General features: G+C 38.8%; 1 protein-coding gene across 1 annotated transcript in view; it reads left to right on the top strand.

Annotated features, from left to right (window-relative positions):
- LOC122814302 (homeobox protein TGIF1-like) overlaps positions 1-760 on the top strand; it is a 129,103-nt gene extending 128,343 nt beyond the window's left edge. Inside the window, exon 4 of the mRNA XM_044086890.1 lies at positions 248-760. Within this exon, the coding sequence (XP_043942825.1) occupies positions 248-760 (513 nt within the window). The remainder of the gene's footprint in view (positions 1-247) is intronic.
- Positions 761-13,623: the final 12,863 nt, after the last annotated feature.

Genomic DNA, 13,623 nt, shown 5'->3' with positions numbered 1-13,623 from the left:
CCTATGACATATTCTCTTTGGTTGCATCCCGCGTCATCCATTACTGTTTCATACAGGAACTCACTGGTCTATCACTCCATAACACTGACTGTGCCAGAGTTGCCACCATTTCCTGTTCCTTCCCATGGTGTGCAAAACTAACTGAACTTTTGTATTGGTTTCCTAATGAAGGCTTCAGAGTATCTTCATGTAGCAAATTATCAGATGTTTCCCTTCCACTTGTTTTTCCTTAGTTTGGGGACTCTAGGACCCTAACCAATTTAGCATATCACACAGGGGAAGCAAGATTCCTGAATCTGGTTTAATGACATCATCTCTAAATTCCAAGATGTGTATCCAGACATGTGAAGAAAATAGTTTTCATTCTACTACTACAGTATCGGTTCAAGTCCTTCAGAATCCCCTTTCACATAAGACTACTTTTTCAGGAACAATGCCACTTCAGCCTTTAGTGATTTGCCATACCACTGTAACTGCACTAAAAGAAATTCCATTTTGTTGCTGCCCACTTCTAAATGCAGATGGAAAGACAAGCCTACAGGTTTTGCCAGCACCCAGCTTTACAGACACTACAGTGGGATATCATTATAGCAGCAGCTACTCGGGATGCAATAGTACAAATGCACAGACTGGACTTTTCAACACTCCACCTGCTACCCCACCAGACCTCAACCAAGATTTCAGTAGGTTTCAGCTTCTTGTTGATGTTACACTCAAAAGAGCAGCAAAGATGGAGCTGCAGTCAAAACCTGTTGCTTAAAACTACACTACAGTGCCATAAGTGGAAGCACCAGAGTTGTAATTAACAATTGCTGTCTGAAGCCGTATACTACAGTTTGATAACTGCCCTAGAAGGCAGAGCTGCAAGCAATACTTGTACTCTTGTGTATTACAGTGGTATTGTAACTAACTCACTGTTCTTTTATGCTGTCACTTTACCAGAGTTGGGTTTTCTACACTAAATCCATTACTTTGTAGGTAATCCATAACTTCAGTTTCTATTTCTTTATCTTTTCAGTTACTAATCTTCTTTTCTACTTTCCCACTTTGTTTTCCTATTTTGTACTTTAATATTTTCCATATCTGGATGCTTTTGCCTGTATTTCACTTCAAATGTCTTTAGTGCTGCTCTTTTTTGTATTAATTAGTTTTACATTCTCCTTTGCATAAATATTGCACCATATTAAATGTCTTTTTCTTTCCCATGACCATATTTTGTCTTTGGAGATCTCTCGTTCCACCTGTTTCTCCATATTTTGGGGACTTATTGTTCCATCGTGCTGTGACATTAGACTTTCTACACTAAATAAGTCACTTTGCAGATATTCCATAACTTCAACTTGTATTTGATTAACTGATATTTTCTAATCTTCTGGTCTGCATTCCCCTTTGTGATATTATTTTTGTATTGTGAAATTTTCCATATATGGGTGCCTTTGCTTGTATTTCTTGTCAAATATCTTTGGAGCTTGGTTTTGTTGTTTATATTTTCTCAGTTTCTCAGCTGCTTCTTTTTCCAAACAACATAAGGTTTCTTGGTCTATATAATCCTCTGGGATTCAATAAACTCTGTGGAGGCTTCATGAAAAGCCTACATGGAATTTACTTATTTGTGCAGAGATCAGCAGTGCTAATTACAGATTCATGCCATGTACTACATTTAAACATAAACAAGTGCAGTTTCGTGGCTGGCAACACCATGTAAAGCAACATAGATAGTAATCCTGTGTACCTCAGAGCAAGCTAGGTTATCAGGATTGCATGGAATGCCACAATGATTTCCAAGGTTTAACATATAGTAATGCATATGGTCCAAACACAGTACAGGACAGTGTATGCAGTGCAGGGTATTGTGAAATCCCATTCCAGTCATTCTGTACAAAAGTTGTGTAAATGATCCATAAGAGTACATGGACTGCCATTTAAAATAAATAATCAAGGGAAGTGTGTATATTGAATAGGGGCACCCAGATGAATTGTAGGAATTTACAGTAGATGAGACCATGTCAATGGAAGACAGTTGTGGCAGGTACACTAATCACATATCAGTATGGTACAGTACGGACTGCGCATTGACAATGCATATTATGTGACTGTCACACAAGGTTATTTGGAAAAAGTAGCAGCTGAGAAAACGATTTCTGAAAGGTATAAAAAAGAAACATGGACGAAAGTGAAATTTGATATGGAGTAATATCTATGCAAAGGAGGAAGCCAAACTAATCAATACAAAAAAGCAACTCAAAAGATATTTGAAGAGAAATACAGACAAAGGCACCCAGATATGGAAAATTTCACAATACAAAAATAATATAACAATGGAGAAGATGTCTTTGTGAGATAAGCATTCTAACATGAACAGTGCAGAGGACATCTATCAGGGATTCCAAAAAACGAAGACAAAACCAAGAATAATGCACAATCCAAGGCACACAGGATCCGAACTGGAAATATTCAAGAAGCCAACGATAATACGCAAAATCTTTAATGTTGAAAATTTGAACAACCACAATCCATTAACCAGAACAGCGAGAATAAGAATAAGCCAAGCGCTTTCGCCCAGTAATTACCAGGCTTTTTCAAGGCAAACAAAACTGTCCAATACAAAGATCTTTTTAAATAGTAGAGATAGTCAAGTTAAAGCTCCACCCATTAATTAAGTAATAACTTAATTAGTCAATTAATTCACATTAAAAGGTCACAACCACTAACCATACTTTTTAACATTCCTTGGTTAGTTTAAAACATGCTTAGTTACTACAATCAATGGTACTAAACATCATCAATATTTTAAAATACTAAAAAATTCTATTATAAATATGCAATGAACCAAATGAACAAAAAAGATAAAATTCAGATGTACAGTTTAAAATGTTAAAATCCATTCTCAACCCAAAACAGTTAAAATAATTTGTGTTGAGTACAACACTATCTGAAAGTGTGCAAATTGTAGTGTGTACGTAGTGGGTTCACCTTAATACTACTAAATTACCCCATACAAAGGGAAGATGCATAAAAAATCATCAAATAAATTAATCTTATAACCGTGCTCTTCTCATTTTAAGAACACTGTTAATGTTTAATGCCTCGTTCATCCCAAGGGGATCTTCCCTTTGTATGGGGTAATTTAGTAGTATTAAGGTGCATATTGTGAAGCTGTGCAAACTGATTTGGCTGAATATGAGTGTAACATCAGCAGATGTTTCCAACAAATGGGACATAGTTACAAGTTCATGCACAACAGTAAAAAAAGGTTTACCTTTAGATCGTCGATCACATATGATCGACCTACCACTTCGTCGACATGTTTTCTCCGAATTTGAATCTGTAACACATATTAAATATCGAATTAATGTCGAATTTCGATGTTTTTCGGCCGTGCCACACCTCCACACCAGTGCTACCATGGGTCAAAAGGGGGCAAGATTTAGCCATTCACATATATGGTTTTTGGCATTTGGGATATTCGCATTTCGGAGTTCGCGGAAGCGTGGTCGATCATTTTGAGATCGCCGTTTTAAAGGTAAACCATAAAAAAAGCACACACAATCATGGACAATATCACAATAATGCCACCAGTAATCCCATGTCTGTGACTTAACATACATGATTCTGAGTGATCACAGATGGTTCTACACAAACACACCTGTACAGCTATTATGACATGTCAGCAATCTGTGAGGGTAATCAAGCACACTGTCCTGACACTGTAACATCTGCTGCAGGTGTTAGGAGGGATACTGCTATACCTTTATGCGGCATTAAGATCACTACAAGTTAGTTTACTGGTGTGCATGGCAGATATATAAGGCACAATCCAGACTGTCATGAATGTAACCCATGTCATCAATGTATCAAACAGCTATGTATGCACTGTATGCATCACCAAACAGGTAGCACATATTCATCTGGTTTAACAACTTGATGGGGTTTTGTACCATCAGACAGTAATTTGTATGCAACAAAGAAAATACCTAGGTATGTGTGATAAGATATGTGACAGCTCACTCTGCCAAAGGTGATACACTTCAGTTATACATCACTGGAAGATGTGTAGGGAGGTGCATGAAGAAGGGTGCATTGTATTCAGTTATTGGTGTGATGAAGGCTGTGAATGATGGAGGTATTATAGCCATTGATGTAGATGTCCTTCACATAGTCAGTAGTTGTTTTACATACAAGACAGAAGTCAGCAATGTGGCTACATGCTGGTGGACATTCCACATACCTTCTACCCAAGGGCACAGGTCACACACCAGTTGGTCTGCTGGGTGTGATGCCAACATTATCCTTGGGTTGTGCATTTGTTTTCATAACGTAACAAATCCCCCCATGTTTTTGTTTAATTGCATGTGTTGTCATAGCTATGGCAGCAATCTGTAGTGTGTGCTGTCTGTATTATACTAATATCACAGCTGGAGTCAATGATTGCCCACAATCTGTAATCCTTCAGACAGTTGTTTTGACAAAGGATGTGTATGTCATTTGTGATGTCTCTGACTTAAATACTAGACAGAAAAGGGCCTAGGAGACAGCTCTGATGTACAGACTTGATCACTGGACCTGAATATAGGTCACTTCATACATTTCAACATATTTAGATGCCATCATGCCACATCTATGATCCACTAGTATATCCACTTGGTGATATAGGTGTTTATGGCCACTTCTTACAGTGTTGAGTGAAAACCTTAGCATGAATTTGTGTCAGATGCCTTGACCTAGTCAAGTTCCACAAGATGATAGTGTTCTCATCATGCATGCCCTCGATTAATTTTTTGAGGACATGTTACAGATTTAACAGACATGGCTGTAGCAATAACAACTCACACAGGTCTGTTGCACACAGCTGGGATATTACTAGTGTCCATTTAGTAAAGATCCATGATAACATGTTAGTCTACCTCACAGATGAGGAGAGTCAGGATGTGTCTATACACGGATGCATCAGGTGCTGTCCTCCCCCCAACTCAGAAGGATGCATGGTGATGTGCACCCTTCTACGGGAGCCTAGTCCATGTGGAGGGTGTGTTGTGTGTATTCAACCATGTCAGGAAGGTGTATGTGCTGAGTCATGCTATAGGTGGTCTGTGATGTTATCACAGCCCATTGATAATGTGTGATAAGCCTAGATGAAGGCAAGACAATGCATACTGCCTATCTTGATCTGGTCTAGGGTTCTGACACAATCCCCCACTCAGGTATCATTGAGAAAATCTCCCAGATGGGGATTAAGCCTTACATCACTGGATGGTTAACCAAATGACTCTCCGAGAGAACACATACTGTGAAAGTTTGAATCAACCTCAACCAGTAAAACTGTCACCATTGGTGTACCACAGGGATCTGTGCTTGGCCCTTTACTGTGTGTAATGTATTTCTTGACAATCCAGGCTAAAGTATGCAGTATTTGGCTTACCAGGTTTGCTGATTCTTGCATATTGGGTACAATCATCAAGTCCACCAATGATGATAACAAGCTACAGGAGGAGCTAACACAGACAAATGATTGGTGCCAAAGCCACATGGTCTACAACTAAACTCAAAAATGTGTGTTTATTTTGGCCTTTTGCAAAGCAGAATTCCCTGCTAATTACAGCACTGACAACATGCCCCTTAGCCAAAACCCAGTGGTGCAAGACCTGGTAACACACAGATATAGCAATATGAACTTTGATCACCAAGTGTCCACAGTGGTATGGAAGGGCTATGTTGTGCACCTCACAACTCATGCCATTATATTCAGATCTGAGTATTATATAATAGCACTGTACTTGAACCTCATCAGAACATTAATAGAGTATAATGCTCCTTTTTGCATGTACCTCATCAGACATCTGTAGCAGCTGGAGAGACCACACGGGTTTCTCACTGAAAAATACAGGGCCTACAAACCATGTAATGATGTATTTGGATAGACTGAAAGCCTGTCACTGTAGTGTGTATTGTATAGGATGAGGTATCTTGTGCCTGGCCTCCAGGCCAGTCTCTGACCCTGCCCTTATGGTAATACTGCATATACACAAATCAGCTATAGAGGATGGCGTCAACAGAGTCTGGTAAGGAGAAAATGCTAATAGCAGTGTCCCACATGCTGGTGTAAAATGCACTTTGTAATGTCAAGCAAAGGCACAAACACACACACACACACACACACACACACACACACACACTCACACACGCAGTTGACTGGAGTGAGAACAGAACCCCTACCTAAGTACACCAACTAGAAAACTCTGTATTTAAGGCAAGTGCCACAACTGAAGTCTAACTTCTAGAGTACCAGACAACAGTTTATAGGTGATGAAGTTAGCAGTATCTTTTGAGGAGAATATGCAAATAGCAGTGTCCCATATGCTGGTGTAAAATGCACTCTGTAATGTCAATCACAGGCACAATCACACACATACACACACACACACACACACACACACACACACACACACACACACACACACACACACACACACACACACACACACACACACACACACACACACACACACACACACCAGTTGACTGCAGTGAGAAAAGAACCCCTACCTAAGTACACCAACTAGAGAACTCTGTAATCAGTGGAGTTTGGTGAGGAGAAAATACTAATAGCAGTGTTCCACTGGTGTAAAATGCATTCTGTAATGTCAGCCAGGTGCAGAAACAAACACACACACACACACACACACACACACACACACACACACACACACACACACACACACACACACACACACACACACACCCCAGATGACTGCAGTGAGGACAGAACTGCTACCTATGTGCACCAACTAAAGAGCTTTGTTTTTAAGGCAAGCTCCACAGCTCAAGTCTGACTTGAAGAGTGTCAGACAGCACTTTATATCAGATGACATCTGCAGAGTCTGGTAAGGAGAAAATGCTAATAGCAGTGTCCCACATTCTGGTGTAAAATGCTCTCTGTAATGTCTAGCAAGGCACAAATGCACACACATACACACCAGTTTATCTGGACTATTATATTTAAGTTTACATCCTATCAACTTCAAATTATAATTATGAATTGCTTAAAATAATCCATGCAATGTAAATATATTGCATATATGCTTAGTCCAAGTATACTGATTACCGTTAACAGGGCAGGACATTTATGCTACTTGTATAGAGTTTAATGTATGTAATATTATGAAGGAAATGCAGTATTGTATAATTGCTGCTCATGGTATTTGACCCCACAACCTCACAACCTCTGACTAATGTCTTACACTTGACTCCTAAAGTTGGTTTTTACTTCAGACTTATGTAAGCATACTTGCTTTTACAGTTAAGATATGCTTGTTCACTTTGCTATTGCTATATAGAATGTCAAACAAATCTATCATTAACTTTTAAACATACAATAATACTTCTGTTGTGCTGCATACATAATACTTGCTTTCCTCAGTCTCAATGGCAAATGATTTCACACCACTTTATTTTATCACATTAACTGGTAGTCTGCAAACCCGAGAAAAAAATGCCAAACGCATTTGCACGATGTTAAGGAGAGATTAACAGTGCCAAGTAGGGATAAAAGCAATTTTTGAAATTGGAAGGTTAATCTGACACTTGCCATTAGTTTGAGAGTGTCTGCTACTTTAACTGTCAGGTGAGTTAACTTTGCAGACATGCACTGGGGGGTATAAATTCCATGAACTGACACATTTTTGTTTTGGCTTTATACACTGATATAATTGATTTTTAAAGTGTGGGATTCAAATCTATACATAAGGGAAAAAAATCTTCTATAGTGATGATTTTTCATCTTTTTCCACAGTGCTGCTCATACATAGTCATGAATAATTCATAAATATAGCTAACAGTTGAGGTGTTAACTATGTATGTGTGTGACCTGACACGGTTCTTGTATATAGATTAATTTATGTATGTGTCTTAAAAATCAATTTTATCAGTGTATAAAGCCAGAACATGTGTTAAAGCCATCCAAGTCCAGATAGCATAATTATACTTACAGAAATATAGTAGACAGTATACCCTCAGTCATACATCTGAAAACACAATAAGGATGTCTTGTCCCTCATGCAAATAATTCATGTAAGCTCCACTATCTAAAGTGTTATAAGTGGGATTGAATATAATGTGAAAGGAAACAACAGAAAAATGTCTTGAATGTCCTGTATTAGAACCTAGGACCAAGGGTATTATAGCAATCCTGCACTTACACCTATCGCCACAAGAATGTTGAAATAACACTTGTATATTTTTCTGTTCATTGCTATAAATTGGACAGTTATAACAGTAAAAATGTGTTGCACTTTCTGTATTAGAACCCAGGACTATCTGTATTACAGCCCTACACTTACACCTTCTAGCACAGGAATAGGTAAATGACAGTTGCATAATTTCTTATTCATTCTTAAGTTTTGTGTGTTAACCGCTGCACAACACTGCTTAGTGTGTTTGCGCAGTACCAAGATAATTATTATAATGTATCTGTTTTACATTATTAACTGTCTGCATCCTGTCTGTAGGTGTCCCATGGCTGCAAGTGTTGAGGAACCTTGCTAACCACCATGCAAAATCAATAAGCAACATCATGCGATGGAAAGCAAAAATTGAAACAATATATCCATTTTGACCTTTACACTGTCTATGCCCTGTCTGCACATGTTATATCTGCTTCCTGTGTGGGCCACTGCCAAGCATCATGCAAATGAGATAAGCACAGCTAAACCTGTGATTCATTGTGTTCTCTGTTTCCATTGTTTGGGCTAAGTTGCTCACTATGCAAACACTGGCATAAAGCATAAAAAAATAATAATTAAAAAAGGAAAATTAGTTGAAATGAAGAAAAGCAATCTATGAAATAAACACTATGAAATGTTTGCTGGTACACATGAAGTATCTTTACAAAGGTCTGGATTTGAATTCTCATTCCAATGAACCTTCAGGACAGAGTAAGGGTGTCTTATCCCTCTTTGCCACACAAACAGCTTTGCAGAGGGAACTGAAGTCACTCTGCATACAACCAAGTACATCATCCAAAGTACTAACAAAACATATGACAGTTGTTTGTGCATGTATTAACTCATTCACGCCAATGGAGATCATAAAGTTGGCACTGTAACTTCCAATGGGCGGAGCCTAAGCCTTTTGACAGAATCAACTTATGCCCTCACATTTCAAACAAATGTTCATGTGAAGATAGGTGAAGGCTACCAGCCTAGCCAGATAGAATGCTGTAGATAATTCTGTCATTTGCAAATATTAAAATAAGCCACAGGCTTGATCTCTTAAATGGGGAAAAATGTTGGTAAATGTTAAACTTCAAAAATGTAACAGCAGTGCACTCTGCTGTAAATAAGCTAAGTCAAGCATTTTATGACTATCTTTGACCTTTAAAGTTGACTGCGATATGTCTGGCTGAAGGAATTCTGCCTATTGTTCTGAGGCCTAGAGTTAATGGCTAGAATTTATATGTATAAATATCCTTTATTGCTCTGGTTTCTGCCCAGGTGTAAAGAATGTAAATGTAGTTTCTGTTAGCCTGGGAACACCACAGAAGTGTGAAGAATGATTTCATGTAAAACAGCTATGTGTTATTAATTTAGATAGAGAATCAGAGAGCTCAGAGCATTTGTCTTGGGAACATCCACATCACAGGCTCTGCCTGTGTCTGGATGTAAGTAGGATTTCAGAACTGTGTGTTCTCTTAAATATAGCTAGGAAATAATAAGATTAGACTAGCTTGTTTTTCTGTGATGTCAGAACTTTTCTAGTGTATTATTTTAAGTATTGCTCTGTGATCTCTGAACTCTTGACTGGCACTGTGTAGTAAGAAGTATCGTCTTGTGCTTTTATTATTTATTATTAAATATTTTTAAACATTTCAACTGTGGTTGTTTTGTGTAGAGATAATTTAAGCTCTAAGACTGCATTGCATGTATATAGTGAAACTGTACCAAGTCACTCCAAATAAGTCTTGATTGTTAGGTCACACTTACCATTTGGATAATAGTATTCCACAGTAATAATTGGACACCCTTTTAAGAGCCTTTGAGTAGCTGATAAATATTAGCTGGGTGGTGGCAGTGATTTCTACCTTATAGTCTGGGTGAAAGGGGCACAGCTGGAGAACCTGTGCCAGCCTTCCCCAGGAGTGACTGTGTGGTTGTATAAACTCTTATCTCAAAGTGTGTGTGCGTGTGTCAGCTACTTGGGCAGGGACATGAAGCACTGGCTGGACAGAGAGGGTGCTGGAGGTTTTAGCTTGCCCACTAGGCTGAGATCTGGACCCTATACCTTTGCCAGTGGGGAGTCTTTTGGGGGACCTGGGGAGAAAGGGAGCAACCAGCCCAGACTGAGTATGACTGGATATTAACTAATAGTCCACACCAAAAATATACAACAGGTACTCTCCCAGATGACCTTAGCGACCACTTACTTACATATATTATCATGCATAAATCAAGTTTTACCATCCCAACCTTAGTCAGAACATCTCGTTGCAAAAAATTCTTTGACGCCAATCTGTTTCAAAATGAACTTATGAAAATAAACTGGACACCTCTTAAGTCTCTCCCTATAGATGAAGCTGTTAGTCACTTTAATAATACTTTTCTGACCATACTTGAACACCATGCCCCAATGCGTACTAGAAGGATTAAATCTAAAACAGCCCACTGGCTCACTAACGATACTAGGAAACTTATCCTCAGTAGAAATAAAATCTGGGCAAAATGGCGAACCACTAAAAATATAACTGACCAGCTAGCATATAGACAACAAAGAAACATCACAAAAAAAGCTATCCTACAAGACAAAAAGAACTTTTATACTAAACTACAACAATCATCCCTTCATCAACCTCAAACATTTTGGACTGCTATTAATATGCTCCCCTGGCAAAGTCACTACACCAAATCCACTAGGCTCTACCCCTGACTGTCCATTACAAACTGCCAATGCCTTTAACACTTTCTTTACCTTGGCTATACTTAAGCTAGCAAACCAACAAAGCCCTGATATCTCCAAACTACCTTCCTCCACCCCTACCCCACCCACTTTCCACCTCAAATCAATACCCACCTCTTATATCTCATCCTTGCTACAGAAATTAAAACCGTCCACCCCCTCAGCTGACAAACTACCTGCTGAATACCTTCAACTAAGTGCAAAAGCCATTGCCTACCCCATCTCCATACTTATTAATAGGACCTTAAAAGAAGGTGTGGTTCCCACTATCTGGAAAATTTCACATATTATCCCTCTCTTTAAAGGTGGTGACTCTCTGGAATATTCCAACTTCCGCCCCATAGCATTGCTATCTCCTCTTGCAAAAATAATGGAGAAATGTATCCACAAGCAGGTACTAAATCACTTATTAGACCATAATCTCCTAGCTAACTGTCAACATGGTTTTCGGCCATTTCATAGTACTACCACAGCCTTACTATCCTTCATCGACTCAATCAACACTAACCGCAACAAAAATCTTCTTTCTTCAGCATTCTTTGTTGATCTGTCCAAAGCATTTGACATGGTCAATCATCATCTGCTCCTCCATCGCTTAAAAGCTCTCTCTCTTGACAATCCTGCAATAAACTGGTTCACATCCTACCTGGACAACCAAAAACAGGCTGTTCTCTGGCATAACTATCTCTCTGACCTCCTCCCCACCTCTATAGGGGTTCCACAGGGGTCTATTCTAGGTCCTCTACTGTTTACCATATTTATTAATGACCTTCATCTAGCCACTCCTCTATCAACTTCCATTCAATACGCAGATGACACCACCGTCATTTGCTCTGCCCCAACACAATCTGAACTTAACTCACTCACACAAAAACCTTCACAACCATTGAGCACTGGTTTTCTAACCATTGTCTCCTTCGCAACCCTAAGAAAACCAAACTCCTACTTTTTACACCTACTCATATGTCTCCATCCCTTAGCTTCACACTTACATCCAATAACGGTACCCTTATCTCTCCTGACCTTACCACCAAACTCTTAGGTATTACAATCGACAATCAACTAAAATTTGACAACCATATAAACACTACAATTAAATCTACCAATAGAAAACTAGGTTCTCTGTATAGAATCAAATCTTTCTTAACTCCTGAAGCCAGAACTACTATAGCTAGAACCCAGTTAATCTCTACCCTATTATATGCCTCCCCCATCTATACTAAGCTCTCTAAGTACAATCTTAACAAACTATCTACAGCCTATAACAGTATTGCCAGATTTGCCACAAACTCTCCATATAGGACTCATCACTGTCAAAACCTAAAAAAACTAGGCTGGCTAGAGCTACCTCACCTAATATCATTCAACCAACTCACTATTGCCCACAAAGCCCTTTACCACCCTGACAATACTCCAATGCTCTCCACCCTCATTATGCCATATAACAATCTGAGGAATCTATGCTCATCCAACAAAATACTGATCCATACTTCTTTATCTAATAACTTAGCAGGTAATTCCTTTTTCTCCAACTCAGTCGGTAAAATATGGAACCAACTACCAAATGACCTTACTTGCCTTACATCTCTCCCACTATTCAAAACCAACCTAAAACTCTTCCTTTCCAACCACTGGCTATGCTCTTGCCATAACCCTGACTAACCTTTTCTTTTCTTTTTCCCATATTATCTGCTTGCTCCACCACCCATCCTTCTTCTTACCTCCTTCTTTTGCATTTTAAATCTCCTCTCCAAGCTGAGTGCCTTTTCCCTTCATAACAATAAGTTATGCTTCAACTATTCTTCCAGTGCAATTGTGTATGTAAATTTTTACCTTATCTTCTGTCCAAGCTAACATAGTATTTTAAATCCCATACTCAATGTAGCATGCTGAAATTGAATGTTTATTCTATCATATCTTTGTATTTGACTGGATTTTTTTTAAAGTATTTGTAAAGTATTTTTTTTTAAAGTAATATTTAAGTAGTGTAGCGGAGCTTTTCTCCTCGGGCCTCCACTGAAAATGGACATGTATCCAGCTGGACTAGCCTGGTTAACAAATGTAAAATAAATAAAATAAATAAATAAAATAAAATGATCTCTTTGTGCTCTTAAGGGAAATTGTACTTTACTGTATGTGTATTTATTATCCTTTCCCTATATGGACACCTCTCACTGGTGTTAGTGGTGAGGATTGAGGCTCCTTGATTGCTGGGCCAGTGCACAGGCATCACATATTAATTATTTGGCAGTGGTGGGATATCCACATCACATATTAATTTGTTGGCAAATACTAATTGGCTTTTGGTGGTGTGGGTAGACTGAATTCCTGTAGCTTGTGTACAGTGATCACTGAAGGTGTTTTGTATTCTAGATCAGCCACTCAGTGAATACTCAGACTTCAGATCACAATTGTTTTATTTCTTTTGTTAGCTTAGTTAGTCAGATAGAGCAGGCAGCATGCCAGCAGAGGTGTACAGAAAGCTGACAAGGATCCAGCTGGCAGAGATGTGCAGGCAAAGGGACTGGTGCATGGAAGCCTGACTAATGGAGACATGATTGCAGCTTTGGTCACAGCTGCATCAGAAAACAGCAACTAGGAGGATGATCAGACTGGCAGTGGAGATGTACCATACTCAGAGAATGGACAGCTCAACCTTTCTGCAGAGGATTTAAA

The sequence above is a fragment of the Protopterus annectens genome, chromosome 10.part0, assembly GCF_019279795.1.
Source record: "Protopterus annectens isolate FY-2018-M chromosome 10.part0, PAN1.0, whole genome shotgun sequence".
Taxonomy (NCBI): Eukaryota; Metazoa; Chordata; order Ceratodontiformes; family Protopteridae; genus Protopterus; species Protopterus annectens.
This window is presented reverse-complemented; position numbering and strand designations above follow the sequence as displayed.